Source organism: Enoplosus armatus, chromosome 4 (assembly GCF_043641665.1).
Source record: "Enoplosus armatus isolate fEnoArm2 chromosome 4, fEnoArm2.hap1, whole genome shotgun sequence".
NCBI lineage: Eukaryota > Metazoa > Chordata > Actinopteri > Centrarchiformes > Enoplosidae > Enoplosus > Enoplosus armatus.
In genome coordinates this window covers 9,679,758-9,700,468 of record NC_092183.1, presented here as the reverse complement: position 1 = coordinate 9,700,468, position 20,711 = coordinate 9,679,758, and the positions used below count along the sequence as shown (strand labels likewise).

Below are 20,711 nucleotides of genomic sequence, written 5' to 3'. Positions count from 1 at the left end.
AACAAGCATACGCAGATAGCGATCGGCAGCGGCAGCAGCGCGGGAGCAAGACATGCCATAATAACACAGCAACAAAACGTGGACAAGCCGCCGCAGTGCGAAGCGGAGGAGGGAGGTCTGTTGCAGCTGCTCAGGAATGTCCACCGTGCAGCCCTGAGGAGAAAATGAAACGCAAGAGCGAGAGGAGACGAGGCGAGTCGAGGAAAAAGCGCTGTGCAGCCCACAGCAGCTCAGAGGCGGCGCCAAACTCTGATATTTACCTTGAGATAACAGGTAAGAGGGTCTGCAGAATGAACCCTGTCAACTTTAAGCCTAGTTGGCCAATATGTGGAGACGCACATAGGAGACTGCGCATGCACAGCACTGCGTTTTAAAAATGACCAGGGTGTGTGAAAGTCTTTCTTTCCTTTTTTTTTTTTTATACAGCTTTTGACCTAATATGGCGACACCGTCTGTCCCTTTATCGCAAATGCACTGGGTTTGCGGCGACTTACCTCCGCAGTCTGTGCACAAAAATACACAATATTCTATTGAGCAGTTCAGTGATATTAGAGCAAGTAATAACACGAGAACTTCGCTTTGTATACATGTTTTATGTGAGTTACAGATGTGCATATGGACATGGAGTGGTGTATTAGTGATATAAACATCATAGTCAGCACATTGTAAGTCTCGTCCAACGTTAATTTTATATCTTTTATGACGTTTTCCTTGTTCTTGTACATCCTTGCGCAGCTCAAATCTGAGAGAGGGAGGTTCGTCGAAGTGAAAATCACGAATTTGACTGGCTGAGGGATCGTCCTAGCAACCGCTTGGGCAACGTTCCCAGAGCCTATCATGTGTCTGATGTCGAGAACTTTAAACTGAAAGGGGTGGGGCAGAGCCTGACTGATAGCCCCTTCCTCCAATTATGTGGCGTTCTGCATCTCTCGCAGCCAATAGCGTTCCGCAGAACAGCGTAGGGGAGGAGTCGGGCGGAGATCATTTTTAGCAGAGTGCGCACTTGCACACTGAAACTCTGCTTCCCTCTTCGACTGCTAACTTTCTTGTCCCGCAGAGCTAAACTAAGCCTTAACATCGTTCTTATAACGTTAGAATTTTGAGTTGTCGCTTCTTAATAACTTTTTTTTTTACTCTGCACAATATCAGTATAAGTTTTACTCAGTATGCGCAAGTCCTCGTGAAGGAAATCAACCTCGTACGTTTCTCTGCAAAACGTCATGTTCAGAAGTGGGGGCAAGATGACCGCGGACGATGTTTCGTCAAGATGTATTGAGTTTATCAAGGGTAAGTTGCTAGAATATGCTTAAAATAAGTAGTTGTAGACAACGAGTGGCTGGTTTGGGGGAAACGAGAGACAACAAAAGTGTGTATGCATGACAGAAGCAAGTAACTGCCTCTTAATTTTGTCGCCCTACCACTCCTCCGCCTCCCCCTCCCCCTCCTTGCCTCCTCCAGATCAACTGTATTTCGCCATACTTAAGCAAAAGATCAAGAGCACAGCCGAACGACACTGTTTCTGCATAGATGAAGAGCTGGCATATGAGAAGTAAGTTATTAGTTTCATCCCACCTTTGCATTTTGATCACACTTGGTTTGCTGGTTATTGCCCCTTGAGTGCAATTAAAGAACATTAAAATGGGCCGACCATGCCTACACCTTATGTCATCTTTGCAGCCATCTAAAAGATATCTTCTCGACCAGTTAGTGCTGGTGTGAGCAGGCTTGCACAAACTAATTCAGATAACCATGAATTTAGCTTTGACTGCTGAAGTCGTTAGTGTAAAGCTAAGTAACATGTTCATATGTTATCTTAAGTTGTTTGTTTTACCATTAAACGTTTTGTAGCTCAAACGTAACATCACTTTTTGCTATAAAATATAAAAGATGTAAGAGTATTTTGGTGCACTGCTTTAGATAAAATGGAAGAAATTTTACTGTTGGAAGAAATCTATATAACCACAACAGCATTAAAAATTAAAGGGAAATAAATCAAATAAAGGCACCTTCCCACAGCCAAAGTTGCAGTTTCAGAGGGCATTTGTTAGACTGGCCTCACGAGAGGACACGAGTGACCTTTCAGAGCCATTTTTGTGCCAGTGGTACAAAAAAAGACCTCTTGTCTTTGCAGCTTTTTGTCCTGTTCTGATTGACCCACTCTAGCATCAAATGCTTCCAAATATAGTTTACTCTGTCAGTGTTTTTACTGTTTCAGTCTGAGGTAGCTGACTCTTTCTAGTGAAATTTCCCCTGGGACCGTAACTGGTTGCATAAATAGCCACTGTGACACACTCTTCTTCTTTCTCTCTACCTTTCCCTCAGCTTCTATGCGGACTTTGGTCCCCTTAACCTGGCCATGTTTTATCGCTTCTGTTGCAAGCTGACAAAGAAGCTCAAGGTAAAGTCAACTACTTAATTATGCTTCCTGGAAGAGAGAATGGGAAGCAATACCCAGGTCAATCAATATCTGTTAATGCCTGCAGTAGGAAGGCAAAATAAAGTAGTTATAGTTTTTTGTACGACAATTACCAATCCTTGTCAACTTTTTACAGTTAAATTTAGGTCCCCGTTTCCCTCTGTTCCTGTTACTTGAGTTTGTCTGTATTTGGCACATGACATTATCTTCAAGGCTGTTGGGCACAGATTTAGGAAGCCTCCAGCTCTAGTACATAATTGTCTTATGTGGTGATTGTCCAAACCTTTTTTAGCAACTTTATAATTAAGTCATTATTTCATTTATGAGTTCAAGTCTTTATCTAAAAGGAATCTACATTTTTGTCTAGCCACTGTAGGTTACTGTAATGTCTACATTTAATGTTATATATTTGTGAATCAAATAAATAAATAAAATATCGCATGTCAGTTCATACTGTTGCTATTAATGTCTTTGCTCAGTCCATTACACTCTCGAGGAAGAAGATCATATTTTATACCTGTGGAGATCAGAAGAAACAAGTCAATGCTGCCTACCTAATCGGCTCATACGCAGTAAGTGGTGTACAAACACACGTTAAATATAGCTTGTGAAATTATATCGGAATGTAAAACAAGAGGCAGTTGCTGATTGGACATTTGTGTTTAAAGGTAATGAATCTAAACATGATGCCAGAGGAGGCCTACAGTCTGCTGGTGTCAAGGAATTCAACGTATATTCCATTCAGGTAACAATTCACTTTTACCGTACACATTTCACGTTTACCTTGGGTTCTTATTATCAATATTGTCATTTGCAGTAGTCACATAGCATATTTTGCTTTTTGAAGACCAATTTCAAAGACAAACAGTCGAGTTTATCTGTTTAAAAAACAAAGTAGCCTGATTTTAAATACTTATCTGTGTCATGGCCAGAGAAATATTTTAAAGGAAATAAAGATCCTCAGTATGTTGTGTTGATAAAGACTGTCTGTATATTTTGTGTTTCAGAGATGCTTCGTTTGGAACCTGCATGTACAATCTAAACATCCTGGATTGCCTTCGCGCTGTTCACAAGGTACGATATTTTAAGATTTCTTTATTTTTCTTTCTTGCTCTGTCATGCTCCTAATGAAATGAACTCCCTCTCAACCATCTACCAGGCTCTGCAGTACGGCTGGCTTGACTTCTCCAACTTTGATGTGGAAGAATATGAGCACTATGAGAGAGCAGAAAATGGAGACTTAAACTGGATCATTCCAGGAAAGTTTCTTGCATTCAGTGGGCCTCATCCCAAAAGCAAAATAGAGAATGGTAAGTTAAATGTACCATGATTTTCTAATGTACCTTTTAAAAACTACGCCTGACCTAATTTTAACACTTCCTGAGCTCACAAGAATGTTTTTTTTCTCTTACCTCAGGCTACCCTTTGCATGCTCCCGAGGCCTACATCCCATACTTCAGGAATCACAACATCACCACTGTCATCAGACTCAACAAGAAGATGTATGATGCCAGGCGTTTCACAGAGTCCGGCTTTGAGCATCAAGATCTGTTCTTTGTTGACGGGAGTACACCAAATGACTCCATCGTCAGGAAGTTCCTCAACATCTGTGAGAACGCAGAAGGAGCCATTGCTGTCCACTGCAAAGGTAAGATTCCTAACCCACATTCACACTGCCAGAAACGTTGTTGATGGGTCAAACTGTTCTGGCTGATTGTGGTTTGTGCAAGGCCTGTAGCTGTGTACTCCTGTTTATTTCACAATTTAATGCCACTTTTTGTTTTTAATTTTAGCTGGTCTGGGGAGGACTGGCACCCTGATTGGCTGCTATATGATGAAGCATTACCGGCTGACTGCTGCAGAGGCCATTGCCTGGATACGGATCTGCCGACCTGGGTCCATCATTGGGCCTCAGCAGAACTTTGTTGAAGAGTAGGTGTTCACTGAAGCAGGATTTTCAAAATATCACAGATTTCAAAATTCAAGTATATCTCAATAATTTTGAATATCCATGACAGCCTTAACAGCCAAAGTTAAATATCAGAAAATAACAACCATAGGTATTATTTATCAAGAGTTTGACAGTCAGAAACTCGGCTAATCTGCTTCATCAGTACTGTGTGGGTGTGGTTTGATCAGATTTAATTGACAGTGCTGGCAGCATAAACAATCAATGCCACAGCTGTCATCACATTTCAATTCAAATGTTGCTTAACTCTGATTGGTGCACCGAAATATGTAACATCATATTTTCCCAAGTGAGCCCTGAACACTTCAAATGAGTGAGAAATAAAAGGACAAAAGAAGCTCTTATGTGAAATAAACGAAATTGTTAACTTTGGCAGAAAGGTGTGTGTGTATTTAAGAAAAAAAGCTCATTATATTGCAGACTTCTGTATCATTGTACTATATCACTATCATCAAATAATAATAATAATAATGGTGATGATGGTTTGACAAGAAAAATGTGTTTTCTTTGTGTATCATTGATCAGGAAGCAGAACAGTCTGTGGGCGGAGGGAGATGTTTTCCGGGAGAAGATGCTAAATGAACGAGAGAATGGCAAGATGGCTGTCACCAGGATCCTGTCTGGAGTGGATGACATAACCATCAATGGGAGCAACAAGAATAGGGTATCCAAGAAAGAAGAAATGGAACTGGTGAGTTTTTGCTACGCTTTCAAGTACATAATTTGATGCATGAATTTTGAAAGTGCTTCCGTAAGCAGAAACACACACCACTTTGTCTGTTCACTGCTTCTTGTTTGTTTTACAGTACAATGATGAAGAGGAGAGAAATGGCCTCACACAGGGTGATAAACTGCGAGCCCTGAAGAGTAAGAGGCAGGCCAGATCGTCCTCAGGTTCACTATCGTAAGTACAAAGGCAGCCTGCAAGTCTCATCATGCATCACGCAGACGCGTTGTAGTACTGTAAAATGAGCGATGCCTCTCCTTGTCAGTCCCTCGGATCATCATATACAGTTGTTTTTCAAATCATGAGTAATTTATGATTTGAAAATTTAGGCTTTCATAATGACCAGGGCGTCACCTTTTTAGGGTTATTTTTGGGTTACATTTATCATTTAATTTGATGAGCTTTCTCCTTCCCTCAGTATTTATTCAGGGTGTCCTTTCGTGTCAGGATTTAGGCATGGCTCATCTGTTAGGGCTGCTCTCCCTCACCCAAAGCACGGCAATTTCATCCTAATATCATAATCTATCTATGAGTTAAGGTACCATACACTATGCCTGTAATATTTCAATAACTCTGTTTCTGTGTCCTCTTCTGGTTCTTTTGATTAAATGTCCTCTCATGCGGACCAAGTGTAATATCCTGTTTTCATCTATAATCAATGAGTGATGAGAATGAACAATAAGTCAAGGAAGTAGTGGGTGAAGAAGCGGGTTGATTGGCGATCTGATGCACAATCTTCCAGAAAATACTTCTGTTGAGGGCTGGATTTAGAAAGGCACAAAAGATGTGGAGGTTAAAGATATAATCTATGAATTTGTTTTACTGCTGGATTAGGTAATCTTTAAATCATCTTCTTCAGTCTTAAAAATAAATTTATTAGAGTTGAGGGGAAAAACATAGAAAGGCTAAATCAAGTTCAGTTTGCTAGTCACTAGGTTATCATGTCAAGACTGTACAATAGATATACTTAATAGTTTTCATAACACATTTTTATTAGTTTTAAAACAAATACTGCACAAGACTGTGCAGGTATATTCAATTTGTTGAGGACTATAATGCCCACAGCACCTCATACTAAAGCTCCGTACAGAAAATAATAGAAGTGGTGCATTAGACTTAAATGTTAAGATTAAATAACAGATATTCATTGTGTTGCAGTAGGGAGCAGAACTAGCTATGGTGTCAAATCAATTCTAGACTGAGTGAAGGCAGGAGAAACAGAATTCAGGCCATCAGGTGGTAAGCAAATGGACGTACAGTCACTGCAATTCAGAACTGATAATATTATACTTTAATAAAGCTGAACACCTGACAAGGGAGCATGCAAGTCAATGGTTAATCATAAAATAGGCAATGTCTCGATGTCGCTCTCTTACTTGTACAAATTAAAATCAATTTCATGGCTGGACAACGGTACCCTGTGACCAACCAGCTCTCTTTGCTTCGCTGTTGTTCCCTACCTAAATTAAGTCCACATCATTTGTGCCCATGTAAATTAAGCCGTGGAAGATTGGGTGTCAGCATGGCCGAGGATGGCCGCCCGGCCTCTGCCAATGTACCCATATGGCTTTGGCTTTTGTTGTCCCATGTCAGGCAGGTGGTAGTGTTCTGCTGCAGCCTCATGGGCACGGTGTGGCCGATGTGTTGCCTGCCGTTCAAAAGATAGGAGAGAGAGGCAGAGAGAGAGAGAGAGTGGGGGAGAGGAAAAACAGAGAGAGGATGTGAGGTTTTGTATGATGGAGGTAAGTGCATGTCACTTCCTTTATAGCTGACATCCTCTTCCCGTAGAAGTGGTTGCTATGCCAGTGAATGGTATGGCTAATTTGAAGTTCTTTTTTTTTTTTTTTTCTTTCTTTCTTTGGATGACTATGGTGTGAAGTGGATATGCACTTAGTGGATGCTATACATTTACACGCCTCTCATTACCTGCCTCGAATGGACACACTGAGCTGTTCTGCTTTTGATATCAGGGCTTATCTGAGATATCCTCTTAGTTACAGTAAAGCTGTCAAGTTTAGCCTGCTGTACTTGTTAACCACAGCACCAATTATTCAACTAATCACGGTTTTAAGATCTGGATTAGTTGAATTAAATGTTTTAGTGCTTGGCTTGCACTACTGACTTGGCACAAGAAATGACATTTTGGTAAGGGAAACCTGGTCCTCGTTCTGATCTGCAGGTCCTTTGTTTGGTAAAGTAGCTTACTTGCCTCCTCAACCACTTATGTAGGTGTTTTTAGAAATTGCCAATAATACTTTTATGCTAGAATGATCTTTGACTGCGGTGTTTTATGAGTTTAATTAGCAGTTTTAAATGGCACTGTTGGGATGGTAAATTCCTCCTGATCTCACTCTAATACAATGGATTATAAAACATCATATGTGAGCTTGTGAGGAGGTAGCGGGATGAAAATGGGTTCTCAGGAGGGAGTTGAGGCAGAAGGGAGATTTGCTTGCACTTTAGGCCATATGCCTTATCAGTGTATGCGTTGCTACACAAACATCTAACTTCCAGCTGAACTTCACCATCTGGCTCCCCTGTTTGTTATATTATGTAATACTGAAGTGCATGTTGAATTCCAGTGACGATTAGAACGACGATTATATGAAAATGTTTCTTCATCTTTTCTGCCTTTCATGCATGGCAACGGGCACAAAAGCCTTGGACATGCACGCATGGACATGCCTCTATGTTTGATCTGTGTTTGTGTCTAACATGTAATTAATGTTGGGCCAGGTTCATTGTCAATTTGCCTGTGGTTTTTCCATTGCTTTTGTGACTGGATCAGTGTACACATACCATCTGAGCTTTGTTTACTCCTTCAGGTTTCTGCCTCTGCCAGCTTCTTTTTAAATGGTCCATTTTTGTGGAACAAAATGTGATCATGGATATGAAAATATTTGTAGGATTTTACTATTTTAAGACAAGTTTTAAAGTATTAGAGCTCGACCGATATATTGGCAGGCTGGTATCAACCACTATTTGCGCAACACAGATATAGCCATTGACATATTTTGGCAGAAACTGCAGTCCATAGATGTTTTTTGAGTATATACAATATTAATGTAATGTTATCTTGTATCTACTGTTTCATCTTTTAAAAGTTAAGTTTTAAAATAATATGCCACACTACATATTGTATATTTGTCTTAACTTAAACTAGATGATAGTTTAAACTAAACTATCATCATTGTCAGTGTTTACAGTTTTGTGTAAAAATGGAATATCAGCCAGTATATTATCAGTTTATTTCACCACTCAAATATCGATATCTACTTCAAATTTCCCACATCGGTCGGGTTCGAAGTATATAACAAACTGCTAACACATTAGAGCAAGTGAAGAACAAAAACTTGCTGACTGGCACTGTTGGATGCAAGGCTCTATGAAAGGTATTTCATCTAATCCAGTCCCAGTGGGAAAGCAGAACATCAGAGGCTTTGTGTCCTGCCTGGACGTCTCTTGTCTCTCCTTCCTTTTTTTCCCCTTTTTTTTCTCCGTTTGCTCTTGTTGTTGGATTTGTCCTCCTTTCAGATGGCTGGTAGCCATGCTGCTCTCCTCCCTGTGTAGCCTTGCCCTGTGGTGGATTGTGTATGGCTTCCCTTCTTCCATCCTGCATTTCTGTATAGACGGGTTAGGATTTCAATGAGTTCTACCGCCCGTCAGCCCCCCAAAAACCTGTCCTGCCCCCCGTTCTGGAGCTCTAACTGAAAATGCTGTAAGTGAGCCCCCAGTCTCTTTTTTTTTTTTAAATTCCCAACCCCAATCAGAAAGTTCAAAATCATCCTCTTGTTACTTTATTCTTTCTGCAAGCACAGTAAACTTAAAGCTGATGAGCAGAGTCAGTTTTTAAAAATGTAAAACATCACATCCATGTCACCATTTTCTGTACATAATGATTTTGTCCTTCTGTTCCCATCATCCTGTCATCTTTGAACATCATGCTTTGCTGGTTATTGTGTTGACAGCAGTGCCAACTGCTGAAATTAAACTCTGCCAGACAGTTAAGCCTTCTTCATTAAAACGATAACTTAGTGAAAAGGCAAATCAAGTCCCTCCTTAAGTTTAGTGCCATCTGCAGTTTTTTTTCTGGTACTTACATGGCTTTACTACTCCTACCTGGCTGCTGAAGCTGCAATAACAATCTGTGCACATGTCTGTTTTTTAAAACCTTCTTGCCCATCTCCATACAGTCTTTTCCTCCCCCGTCTCCACTCTGTCGTGTCACCTTTCTCTCAGATTTCTCAATATATAAAGTTTAACTGCATTTTTTACTGTCGTGTTGCTTGTGTTTTCACAGACAAGAAGAAAATAAGATTCATACCAGGTCATCATCACAGTCCCTAAGGTAAGGTTTGCAGTGTACGAACAACAAGCATAACTGCGCTCTGACATTAAACATGGCTCAGACTAATGAATGACATTTGTCTCCTCTGCAGCACGGTCATCTTACAGGCCAGTGTTCAGGGCTGTAAGGCCAGCGTCAACCCCTTGGCTCTGTCTGATCACTCAGACAGCAGAAAGAGGACCAGAACCTCACTGCCAGCCAACGGAGTAGGAGGAAGGTCAGTGGCTGGATTTGACATTTACACAATGATGGCCCACATGTTATCTGGGAGAGCAGCACAAGAAATAAAAGGGGACCTCAGATGCAAATAAAACAGGGAGACTGGCTTAACTTGGCTTCTATTCTATGTTTACGAGATCAGTAGCAGCTCTGATTGAAAGTAGGATAGGCATTAATCTAGAGAGAAGATTAAAGGTGTATTTTCCTTAGAAAACTACATGTTTACATAATTCTGAAATGAATTATTTCGCTATCAACAATGAAATAGATGATTTCACACATCTGATCCACTTGCTGTTGCATGCACCAGAAACACCAGAAACTAGTTCCAAATGATTATGTTAAATGCAGCATTCAATATATTAGAAAACATAACAAATGGAACAGAATTTTGAAACATGACCACTTACTAGCTCTGTCCTTCAGCTGTACCAGTACCACAGTCTTCATCAACAAAAGGAGTTTCCTAATCAGTATGGAACTTTGGTCATGTGATAACAGGAGGGAGATAGTGACCATAACCGAATCAATAAGTCCTGTTTCTGTTCAACAACTGAGCCAACTCCATTTGCTGAGGAAGAAAACCCCAGAAAATGTTAAGCTGTCCTTGAGTTAAGGTTATTTTGTCAAAATTTGGACATGTGTTTTTGCTTCTTCTTTCCATTTATGTCCTTATCCAGGACTGTGCTGCATTGATGCAATGTGTAATACATTAATTTCTGTTTTGATGTGTTTTTATGTGGAGTTGACACACAGTTGAAAAGCAACCAAGAGGCTATAGCCACTCATGGATCCTTGTGGAGTAAATTAACAGCTTCCCTTCTCTCTGCCAGCTCCCTGTGCCACACCAGACTGGTCAGGTCCCTAGGCAACTTGCATGTAGTGGCTGGCGACAGAGACCCAATGTGTTGTGAGCCATGTGGCAGCCATAGAGACGCAGCCAGTGCCACAGCCAACACGGGCACTCTCATCAACTTAAACATGGCACGGGTCCACCTGCAGGCAAGCTCCTTCAGAGCTGCTCTGAGCCATATGGAGACTTGGGCTGCATTTGCACACAAACAGAAACTCATTTTTGACTGATCAGGTTTCTATGAAGAGATGTTCTCTATACTGTCCAAACAGGAAAAAGTCACATTTAAATGCTTTCTCCTCAGTTTTGGCAGCCATAGGACGATCAGATCATTTCATTGTTGTAAATCCAGACAAAATCCAGAGGCTCAGTGCTCCTTCTCTCTCCTCTTAATGCTCAAGACAGTGGTTATATCATAATCACTTGTACTTAGGCTGGGATGCATCAACAAGGGTTGAATGTCAAAATCGAATTGTGGTTTATCCACAAATTCTTTTTAATCGGATGTTTTGTGTAGTTAGGAATTGGCAAGGTTCACTTTAGACCTTTTTAGAACCATTTTGATCTGACAGCTGAGATGTTACACATGTCTGGTAGTTAGGAGAGAAATTACATTTCCTTGAAGAAAGATCAGACTTAACTGGTCTCATTAACTTGAATGCTCAATTGATTTGATTATTTTTTTATTTTTTTTTAACAGAAGAGAAATGACTCCTGCTAAATCATGGAAACTTGTAACAAACTCTCTAAGTTAGTTTGTCAGCTCAAGTCCCAACATAATAGAGTGGAGTAAACCAATAATATGTTTGTCAAACTTTTAATTCCAATTTAATAGAAGTCCAGAGTTTTTCATAATTGCTATTTTTCCACTTAATACTTTTTGTTTTTGGTATTGTTAATCCATTAAAGTTACTGTGATTACATCCAAGGCGTCCAAGATAGTTAATTGTAAATATAGTTAACTAAACCGTTTTTTGTGATTAAATTAAACCATGATGGTGCAACCCAGCCACGGTTCTTCTTTAGTCAGATGTTGTACTAACAGGGTTATATATATATATATATATATATATATATATATATAAAACCACACTCACACACACAGTCTGACATTGTCCAGGTACTAACATTAAGTAAATCTGACCCTGCGTATGCACCACTGTCAGGTTGCCAAATGAAACTCCACCTGCCTCAGTCTCCCTGCTGCTTCTCTCAATAGCTTTCCTTGCATGTTCTCTGAGAACAGGGGGTTTCGAGTATGACTGGCTATAGCTTCTCTGGACTCTGCTGCTCACTGTGTCTTCTGCCTCTGGCCTGTTAGCCTCACTCTGTAGCCATGTCTGCCTCCTTATACTGGTGCTAATCTGTAATGTTTATATCTCCTTTCTCTTTCCTTCTCCTTTTTATATTTCTTACACGCAACAGACGCACTGTCTCCAGAGGACGTAAAGCTCGCAGCTCTTTGCAATCAATTCGATTTTCCAGGCTATGGTATCTATCTCATCACTTTCTGTTACATTTACTGTATTTTAAACGGTATCAAATGCAGTTTTTGCAATGAAGCATTCTTAGAGGCATGTCTGATTCGTGTGCATAGACATTGATTGCATGAATGGAAAAATGTTCCATTAATTGAATTGTGCAATGTCAATCAATGAAATCTGTCCCTGTATTAATGCTGACTTTGTTTGTTTTCCTTAGTCACTCCATACCCAAAGCTAGAGCTCCTCTACTTCGATGAGCCTGCGGATCTGGAAGTCCTGGAGAATTTCACATGAAATCCAACATCTGTACAGCTGTACTACTCTTTCAATAGATTTTTAAGTTTGAGAAAAGTGTTGGGACAAACTTTAACCAAGGTGATGTGACATGTAAATCATTTATAGATTTGTTTGATTACAAGTTATTTTACACGTAAGGCACTTTGGTTTTTATATTTTTTTTTAAACGCAGCATCATGGAACATTCTTTTAATCATTGCCTGGTTGTTCGTACTTATTGAAGCATGTAGTAGCAAACATCAGATTGGACATTTACTCCAAAATGAGCACTGTGCAGCAGATATTCTGGTTTATAAAATGTGAGATTCATATTCAGTTTCAAACATTTGAAGATGGATTTGGCCTGGAGTTAAACATGCTCTTGGTTCTCCATGGTACAAGGGCGTGCTTGCCTTGGATGTAGTTCAAACATTAAGTCTGTATTGGCAAGAATTCCATCACAACATACAGTACTGTGCATATTTGTACCACCATTCAGTATCTGGCTTGTCTTTTATTCCTTTAATTTACTTGTGAAGCTTTTCAGCTACTGTATTTCAAGACTGTAAATATGTCAACATTTGATATACTCAGTTTGTATTTTTTAAATATTTTGTACTATGTTTGAACCATACTGTAATTAGTCAGTGGTCCTAATGGGGCCTTGTCCAGCTCATGTTCATAATCCACTAAAGACATTTGCTTGAAACATAGAATCAGACTTTTTAAATAAACTGTACTCCCAAGTATCGTCTGTCAGTTTGTCCTGGCACCACAAGCTTAAAATACCAAGATGCATTCAACACAGTATCACATTAACAGTTCTCACTGTCTAAGTTTATCATGTTTTGCTGAGTAAAGTTGCATTGTTTTTCCTACAAATGCAAAGACAGCACAGGTCCGTATACCCACACCTCTCACATTTTCTACTTGTTTTATATAAATAGTCCTAGCTTTGTATTTAAGAAGAATTAATACAGCTCCAAGATAAACTTGCAAAAGCATTTATTCTCCGGGAGTCAAAATGCTACACAGTGCCTTAGGTGCAATAGAACAAAATAAACCAAGTACAGTAAAACCCCAAACCTTAAGAACAGCAGAAACATGAAAACTTTTTTTTAGCAAGTGTCAAGTGCAACCAATATTTCCCACAGGAGGTAAACGGAGACAAGTGAATTAAGTTATTTTCCGGCCGATAGTGCTGGGAAGTCTTCTGGGTCATCTGGGTTAGGAGCCAGCTCATCCTCCTGGTGGGGAGAACAGACATTCAATGTTTTATTATTAAACTCAAAGATCTGTTCCTAATGTTCTGGTTGATTGTAGTTTTGCTGATGATTTTCTTATTTGATCACTCTTTGTAGTGAGTACATTCGCTTATTTTCTAAAAGGGATTGCATTTGTTTGATTGAGACATTCTACACTGGAAAGCCTATGACAAAGCTCAAATGCAGACATCAATCAAGTGAACATCAATCAATAACTGGAGTTGCATTTAAAGTATCTAAATATTCAGTTATTTAAAGCATATACTCTAATTTTATAAAAAGGTGATGCCTACATTTTGTGCCCCAAGATTGATTGCATTTATCTCAGTGAGCCAAGAACATACCCTCTCCATTATGGGTTTGGGTCTCTCTGGGCGAGTAGTCGGACCACCTCGTGCTCCCCTTCCACGACCCCCACGACTGGGGCGTCCGAGACTCCCGAAATTGATGTCCAGAAGGGAGGTGATGTCATTCACAGACCTACGGAGGAAGTTGCCGTCATCCTCCATGTCCTCCACAGTCCCCTTGAGGTTCTGAAGATTAGAGGCAAACGCTGAATATAGTCTGATACAGTTACAGCTAAACAACAACATCCCCTTTAGTCACCATCTAAATTCTGGAGGAAAGTTTTGCAGAAGCCTGCTCTGAAATTCTCATTATGGTCGTTAAGTGCCCATCACATTACAGAAAACCTCAGCTTGATTTCACCCTTTGCCTAGTTTAAACATTTCTGAAGGTCTTGCTTGCAGACTACTTCAGTCATGCAGTGATGTTTCTCTATAAACAGAGATGGAAGCTCTTAATGCCAAATCATAACTCCACATTCAGCAGGGCTCCGTTGTTTTCTCGTGAACTGATTCCACAAAGTGCTTTATGGTCTTTTCACCTCCAGGTGCTTTGACTGGTGGATGACCTTGGCTTTGGAGGGAATCTTATTCTCTGCTTTGCGGATATTAAACTCTGCCTTGGGACGGCTCATCTCCTGCATGGCCTTCCACTCGTCCAGAGTCATCTCCATGGCAACCTGGACCACCATCTCTCCGTCCTCTTCCATTGCTCTATCATAATTGGGGACAAACTACATCCATCAGTCCAGTTTTTATTTTTATATTTTGACATTTAAATAAAAGACATTCTTAGGTTGTTTCTCATGAAAAAAAGTGGCAAAAGGAAATTACATTTCACTGGCATATTTAGCCGGGGGATGTATTAAACGTGTCATTGCAAAAAGGGATAAATCCATTTTGAAACATTGTTGCAACCTGATCATCATAAGCAGCAAGTATCCACAAAAAAAAACAACAACAACAACAACATTAAGCCAGCAGCTGTCTTAGCATTTTTCAGAAACATGCTTAATATTATTTATTTTAAAACACATTTGAGTTTTATTCATTCATTTTTTGTGTTGTGGGTTTTGGATCAAATTTCATTGTAGGCAAGTCCAGAAGTTACAAATGTGATCAATGCTGCATGTTAGTCGAGTGTTCAATAAGAAAATCCTTAACATGTTCTGTTTAACTTTGGTCTAACTAACAATTACTTGGTTCTTTAAAAGCGGAGAGGCTGTATTTGTGTCCTTTTATCAATTTGTGGATGTTTAAAAACACAACAGGCATGATTAGTAGGAACTATTTTGGTGAGTCTAATTATTACACACGTTTGTCAACTGCCCCTCTTGACTGATGAATCTGCAACTGAACCAGGTGCTGTGGCACTGGTGTCATTTTTAAGAACAATGCTTGTGCGCATCACTCACCGATTCTGAATGTCTTCCTCCACGGGTACTTCCTCAGATTTGACTGGAGCATCGGATGTCACCTCCATTAATTCACTTCACAAAAAGGGACATGACAAACGGAAACTCATTGTGTGAAAGTGTAAAAGTTGTCATTTCCATGTTCCATGAAAGTTCACTTACCTTGCAGCTTCTTCAACACTGCCCCAGTTCCAGGGTCCTCTGCCTCCTCTCTTTTCCTCAGGAGAGATACCTCTGCAATGAATGTTAGAACAATTGTCAATACACCAAGAGAAAAATCAGCACAAGCTTCTTAAACTGGACTGGTACATGAGCAAAAAGGCTTACGTTCCGTTGTGTCGATCATACTCTCTCTTGCCCTTATTTAGGTTGAAGTTGTCCGAGTTCCTTGCGTTTCCTCCTCCACCTCTTGCTCCTCTCCTACCTCTCATCCCCCCTCTGCCCCTGAGGTCGGAGTCTGCATTATAGGAGGGCCTGAGGACCAATCAGATTAAAACCCAGTTTATTCCTGTGACTGATCCTACATTTCAAACCCAGCTGATGGAGTGTTGTCCCAGACATTGCTTTTATCTCTTATTTTGAAGAGAAAAAAAATGATGTGACAATTCTTTAACCAGTGACAATTATGGGAGAATGGTTACTGCTAAAATGTCAGATAACATTACCATACATAAGTTACTGGTCATACCAGACCAAGCAAGACTGCAGCAGCAAAACCCGAGTGTCTTGAAGAAAGCAAGAGTGTGTTTCATTACTCATGAACGTACTTTTATTTTAAGATGTGCAATTTCTTCTTTCAACAGTTGCAGTGTTGTTTTAAATAACACTACTTTGTTGAGGGAAAGGGTTAGAGGAATAAAAATGGCCTTTCTGCACTAAAAAAAATGTTCCTCATTGCATGGAACTCTACGTTTTGAGTGAGGAGAGTAAAAATAACTTTACACAGATCATAATTTGGACCAATTTTAAATCAGTGGTGGTGCTGTATAAACAGAGCATGTGTAGACTCTGGAAACCAATATGCAGAGTTGAGGTTTAGCCTGTATGAGAACACGTACTTAGAGATGGAAAACTCCTGTGGGTACTCCTCTTGATTGGCCCTACGCTCCCCAAAGGCAGCCCTCTTCGTGCCCCGCTGGGCCTCCTCTCTGCCATCTCTGCTCTCTCTGCTCTCGGTCACTGGTCCCGGACGGGCCTGCTGCTGCTTACGGACTGAAGACAGAAAGTGAGATAGTGAGATATTTTTTCCTTGTTTGCAAATTATATGAAATCAAAACATTTGGTCAGGCAAATCAAGCAAAATTGCCCTTACTGGAACCACTAATCTATAAAGCCCACTTATTGCAGTCTACAATACCACAATCAGCATTGGCTAAATATTTGAATCTTCCGGTGCTCCTTTGGGTCTGAATCCTTATTATAAAAACATTCAATCTCCTGCTTACACTCTCAAACCTCCGTCCTACAGAAAGGAAAGAATGGGTATGATACTATCAACAAAACAATAGAAAGACCTCCCAGTAAAGGGGATAACTGCACATACACATTGTAACCTTTTATTAGATTTTATTTTACTGAATCAATAGGTTGCTGGTTGTTAGGTCAGGCATAAAAGTGTGAGTTTAAATGTGCTATAAAATTAGGAAAATGTCATTTGGCTTCAACCCCCCCTCTCTATCCACCCACACCCTGACAGCATGCACATGTGCTCAGCAGCCTTGCTGACCTTGCACCATCAGCAGCTGACAAAGCCCCAGCAAACCAACCGCACTTGGCTGGACTATCCTATCTAGAAATACTAGCAGCTGCCAGAATAGTTTGGATTTAGGGTGCATGACGATAATGCAGCCAAGCGGATAGCTTACCTGGAACCGGGTCTTGACCATCCGACGCAACGGGGAGGCGTCTGTCCTTCTGGGATTCCTTCTGGCCAGGTTTTTTGTGCTTGCTTTTCTTCTCTCCCTCTTCCTTCTTTTTCTTTTTCTCCTTCTCCTTCTCCGTTTCCACTTCGCTGATCAAGTCGAACGGGTCAGCATCGTCATCCAGAAGATTCCCGAACCTGTTCGCCACAACGCAGCCGTAGGCGTCCGGCAGCATTTTAGCCTGTGTATGATGAAGGGAAAAAAAGGCAGAGTTCAAAGGCTAATACCCTCCTCAAGATGAACACATATCTTGCAAATACCAAACAGCAAAAATAAAGCGCAACAACAGAAAAGAGCTGCGGACGGTACTTTGCTGTCCCAGTGAACATCCAACAAATGCCCACAGCACTTTGTCGACACTTTTAAATGTTTGCACGTGTGGAGGGACAAGCGACACCACGCCCCTGTGCTCATCAGTAGGCTATTCACTAATCAATATTCATTGCATAGACTTGGCTCAAGTCCTCTGCCAATGTTGGTGGATTATTCTCTGCTTAGTCAGGACGTGCTGCTCCAATTGGCACAGGGATTGAAATCAAAGGGAATTGTACTTATTCAATTAAAAAACTAGCCTGGACAAACAAATACATAGCATTATATCGTAAAACCATAAAAAAAAACATTTCAATTATTATACTTGATAGTGACACTAGCCAATTTCAAGCAAACGTTACTTTAACGGTAGCTAGGTCTTGAAATATTGTTTCCTATAAAAAATATTTAACCCTAATTAATAAAGAACACTAATCATTGAAATATACTATACCGTGAAAAAGTACTGATTGTCGGAGAAAACGGTAACGATATCAGTGATTTTTCAGGTGCAGGAACACAGTTTTCAGTAAACGTTAACATAGTTAATGTTAGGTATGAATATTTAAATCTAACTGCTAGCTAACGGTCGTGGTAATTATGGTGATGTTAGTATTTCCGTTTGACATTAAAAACTGATAATCTAGCCAGGAGCACATAGTTAACGTTAGTTTACGTTAGATTAATACAATTTTATAGCTCAATTGCTAACGTTATAGCTAACTTTAGTTCTGTGTGCTAGCTAGGTACTAGCTAACGTTAGTTATTAGCGCTAGTTTAGCTAGCTACCGTTGACATCTAGTGTTATCCCTGTTTTAGATAACTTGGCTAACAATGTTATATTAAAGATACACAAGTCATTAGCCTGGTCTTCTTTTAAGTTAAGTCACAAGTCTTATTTTGCCGACTTACCTTTAACTGTGCCTATGGGTGGCAGCAGCTGTTTCAGTCCTGCGTAGCTAGTTGTAGTAATATCTGGAAGCTAAACCTGACCAGGGCAACTTTCTCAGGCCAAACAACGTTCTTCTATGCAAGGCATCAAAAAAAAAACAAAAAAACAAACAAACTGATTATTCCCTCGTATTTCATTATTACCAGTATATAACATTACTCAGGTAATTGTTATTTTATTTTCAACTTGTTACATTATTAGTAACAATAGTTTAGTAACTGTAAGGCAAATCCTACTACTACACTCCCATTGAGTAGCCTACATTGTAAAGTATGTCTGCTTTCATTTAAGTAGTACTTTTCAATGCAATGGCACAGTCTGAAGGATTTGCATATCTGCATATTTGCATTCCCTTTGTATATGGCACAGCTTGCACTAAGACAGAACCTAATTTCCCCTCATGGATCATGAGATAAATGACCATCCAACTGATATTTATAAAATAACCTTATGAATGTACATCTATTGTAATACTCAGATGTATTCTAGCAATAAAATTAAATCAACATACATCAAACTTGATTAAGCTGTGTCACTCTCACCAGCAGGATGAGTCAGGATATATTTAACATAATGACACTTAGCTTCATCTAGTGGTCAGAGCAGAAAGTACAAGTCTGTGGCGTCAACATATCAAGACAGTAGTCTCAAAGTACGTTGGGGTCTCCATTAAAATTTATATCACTGTGTTAATATTAATACACATGGTCTGTGGTCTCCAAGAGATGAGGTCTTATAGGCATTTTCAATTATACTTGCACAGACTTAAACACCCAGTCACAATCATCATTGTTATGAAAAGAAATTCCACATTAAATTCTAGAAATTTTATTTTTTGTATCATTTGCAGAGAATTGTCAGCAATGTTTGCTACAAGACAATGTAGGAGCATGACAATCAAATATGGAAAGCAAAATTTGATAATTAATCATCAAAAACAGCACCAGTACATTTCAATTCAGGACTATAGTGTGTATAATCATAATCTCGATGGTGTGCATTTGACGGTAAATCAGTTCGTTTTTAGGCACAGTACACCAGAACTTTTTAAAGACACATTGTACATTGCAGTATATATTTAGATTGCCTTTTCTAGGTGAACAGTGAGTGAATGAGAGACACATACCAACAGGTTGACAGCAATGGGACAGGCACATAAAGACAAACACAAAAGGCTTCTGTTGAACCACAGTGAATAACTGGGATAACTCAAAGGACACTATGACTGCACACTTTGTTTCAGTTATTTATATGGGAATATTTTCTGAGCTGTTTCCTCTACATTAATACCCCGCTGTGGGATGAATAAAGTCTAAGTCTAAGTCTAAAATGAAACTCATTTGGATGTGGCCTAATATCTCAAACAATGCCAGTGGACCAAAATGTGCCAATGAATGGCATCATAAATTCAAGGATCGATGTTCTGATTTCCAGCACCTGAATGTGTGTAGATAGACTTTACTTTCCTATTTTGCAAAACCTTTTGAAAAATACTATATTGACTAAATTACACCAATTTAACACAAACAAAATTTCAAATAGCCTTCAGTTTCTATTTATTTTCCTCTCACACAGTACACCCTTTGTTCAAGTATTTCCGCCCTAAAATGATTACGTAACTTTGGCGCCTCTGGGCCACAGTTTCTTTTCCCTTTAAACTGACCAAAAATGTAATAACATAAACAGACGCCTCAGCGCGGGAAAGAGCCATCTGCTCCTCCGCAATGTAAAATTAACCGCCCTTCACTCTTACTGGCTACTTTGTGGCCGAACGTGCGCTCCGCTTGTCTTCATTGGCCAATCTTGATGTCAGCGTGCAAGAGCGCGCGTCAAATGTTTAAATCTCATTGGACAAAAATGTCTCGACCAATCATCGCACATAGAGCGCTCTCTGTTCTGCCCATTGGCCTACGGGCTTCCTAGGTGGAGCTATGCAGCTGCTGGCATTGGTTACTTCCGACATGTGGGATCGGATCCCTGCAGCCATTGGCCAGTCAACTGCTCAGGCGCGATTTTGCAACGCGGGACAACGCTCCTGTGGGCGCACACAGGTCAGTTCAGACGACCCGCTGCGACAAGAAGGAAACTCACCATCATCTTCATATCTGACTGTATCTTTTGTGGACAGCCTACTTTGTAACGAGGAACGGATCCGATATTTTTTCTATTCCTCTTTGGAAATGAAGGACATATTCACTCCAGACTGAAA

General features: G+C 40.0%; 2 protein-coding genes across 5 annotated transcripts; one reads left to right on the top strand and one right to left on the bottom strand.

Annotated features, from left to right (window-relative positions):
- Positions 1-164: 164 nt before the first annotated feature.
- Positions 165-13,038, top strand: cdc14b (cell division cycle 14B). 4 transcript variants are annotated; one of them, XM_070903713.1, is made up of 15 exons: positions 165-273; positions 1,459-1,549; positions 2,323-2,398; positions 2,896-2,988; positions 3,085-3,161; positions 3,424-3,490; positions 3,576-3,726; positions 3,834-4,064; positions 4,210-4,348; positions 4,911-5,076; positions 5,192-5,289; positions 9,413-9,460; positions 9,552-9,677; positions 11,958-12,023; positions 12,234-13,038. In XM_070903713.1, exons 1-15 carry the CDS (start codon positions 165-167, stop codon positions 12,271-12,273), a joined length of 1,578 nt encoding a protein of 525 aa, XP_070759814.1. In that variant the 3' UTR covers positions 12,274-13,038. The 4 variants fall into 4 exon arrangements, with proteins under 4 accessions (XP_070759814.1, XP_070759813.1, XP_070759817.1 ...); XM_070903712.1 differs by lacking the exon at positions 11,958-12,023 and adding an exon at positions 10,513-10,681; XM_070903715.1 differs by lacking the exons at positions 9,413-9,460; positions 9,552-9,677; positions 11,958-12,023; positions 12,234-13,038 and adding exons at positions 1,150-1,287; positions 8,647-8,761 and having other exon boundaries at positions 245-273.
- A 435-nt stretch (positions 13,039-13,473) lies between these two features.
- LOC139283690 (intracellular hyaluronan-binding protein 4-like) lies at positions 13,474-17,413 on the bottom strand. The gene is made up of 8 exons (XM_070903717.1): positions 17,182-17,413; positions 16,375-16,528; positions 15,644-15,790; positions 15,479-15,550; positions 15,317-15,391; positions 14,444-14,615; positions 13,902-14,090; positions 13,474-13,539 (listed from the first exon to the last, which is right to left on the bottom strand). The coding sequence occupies exons 1-8, from the start codon at positions 17,411-17,413 to the stop codon at positions 13,474-13,476; spliced, it is 1,107 nt and encodes a 368-aa protein (XP_070759818.1).
- Positions 17,414-20,711: the final 3,298 nt, after the last annotated feature.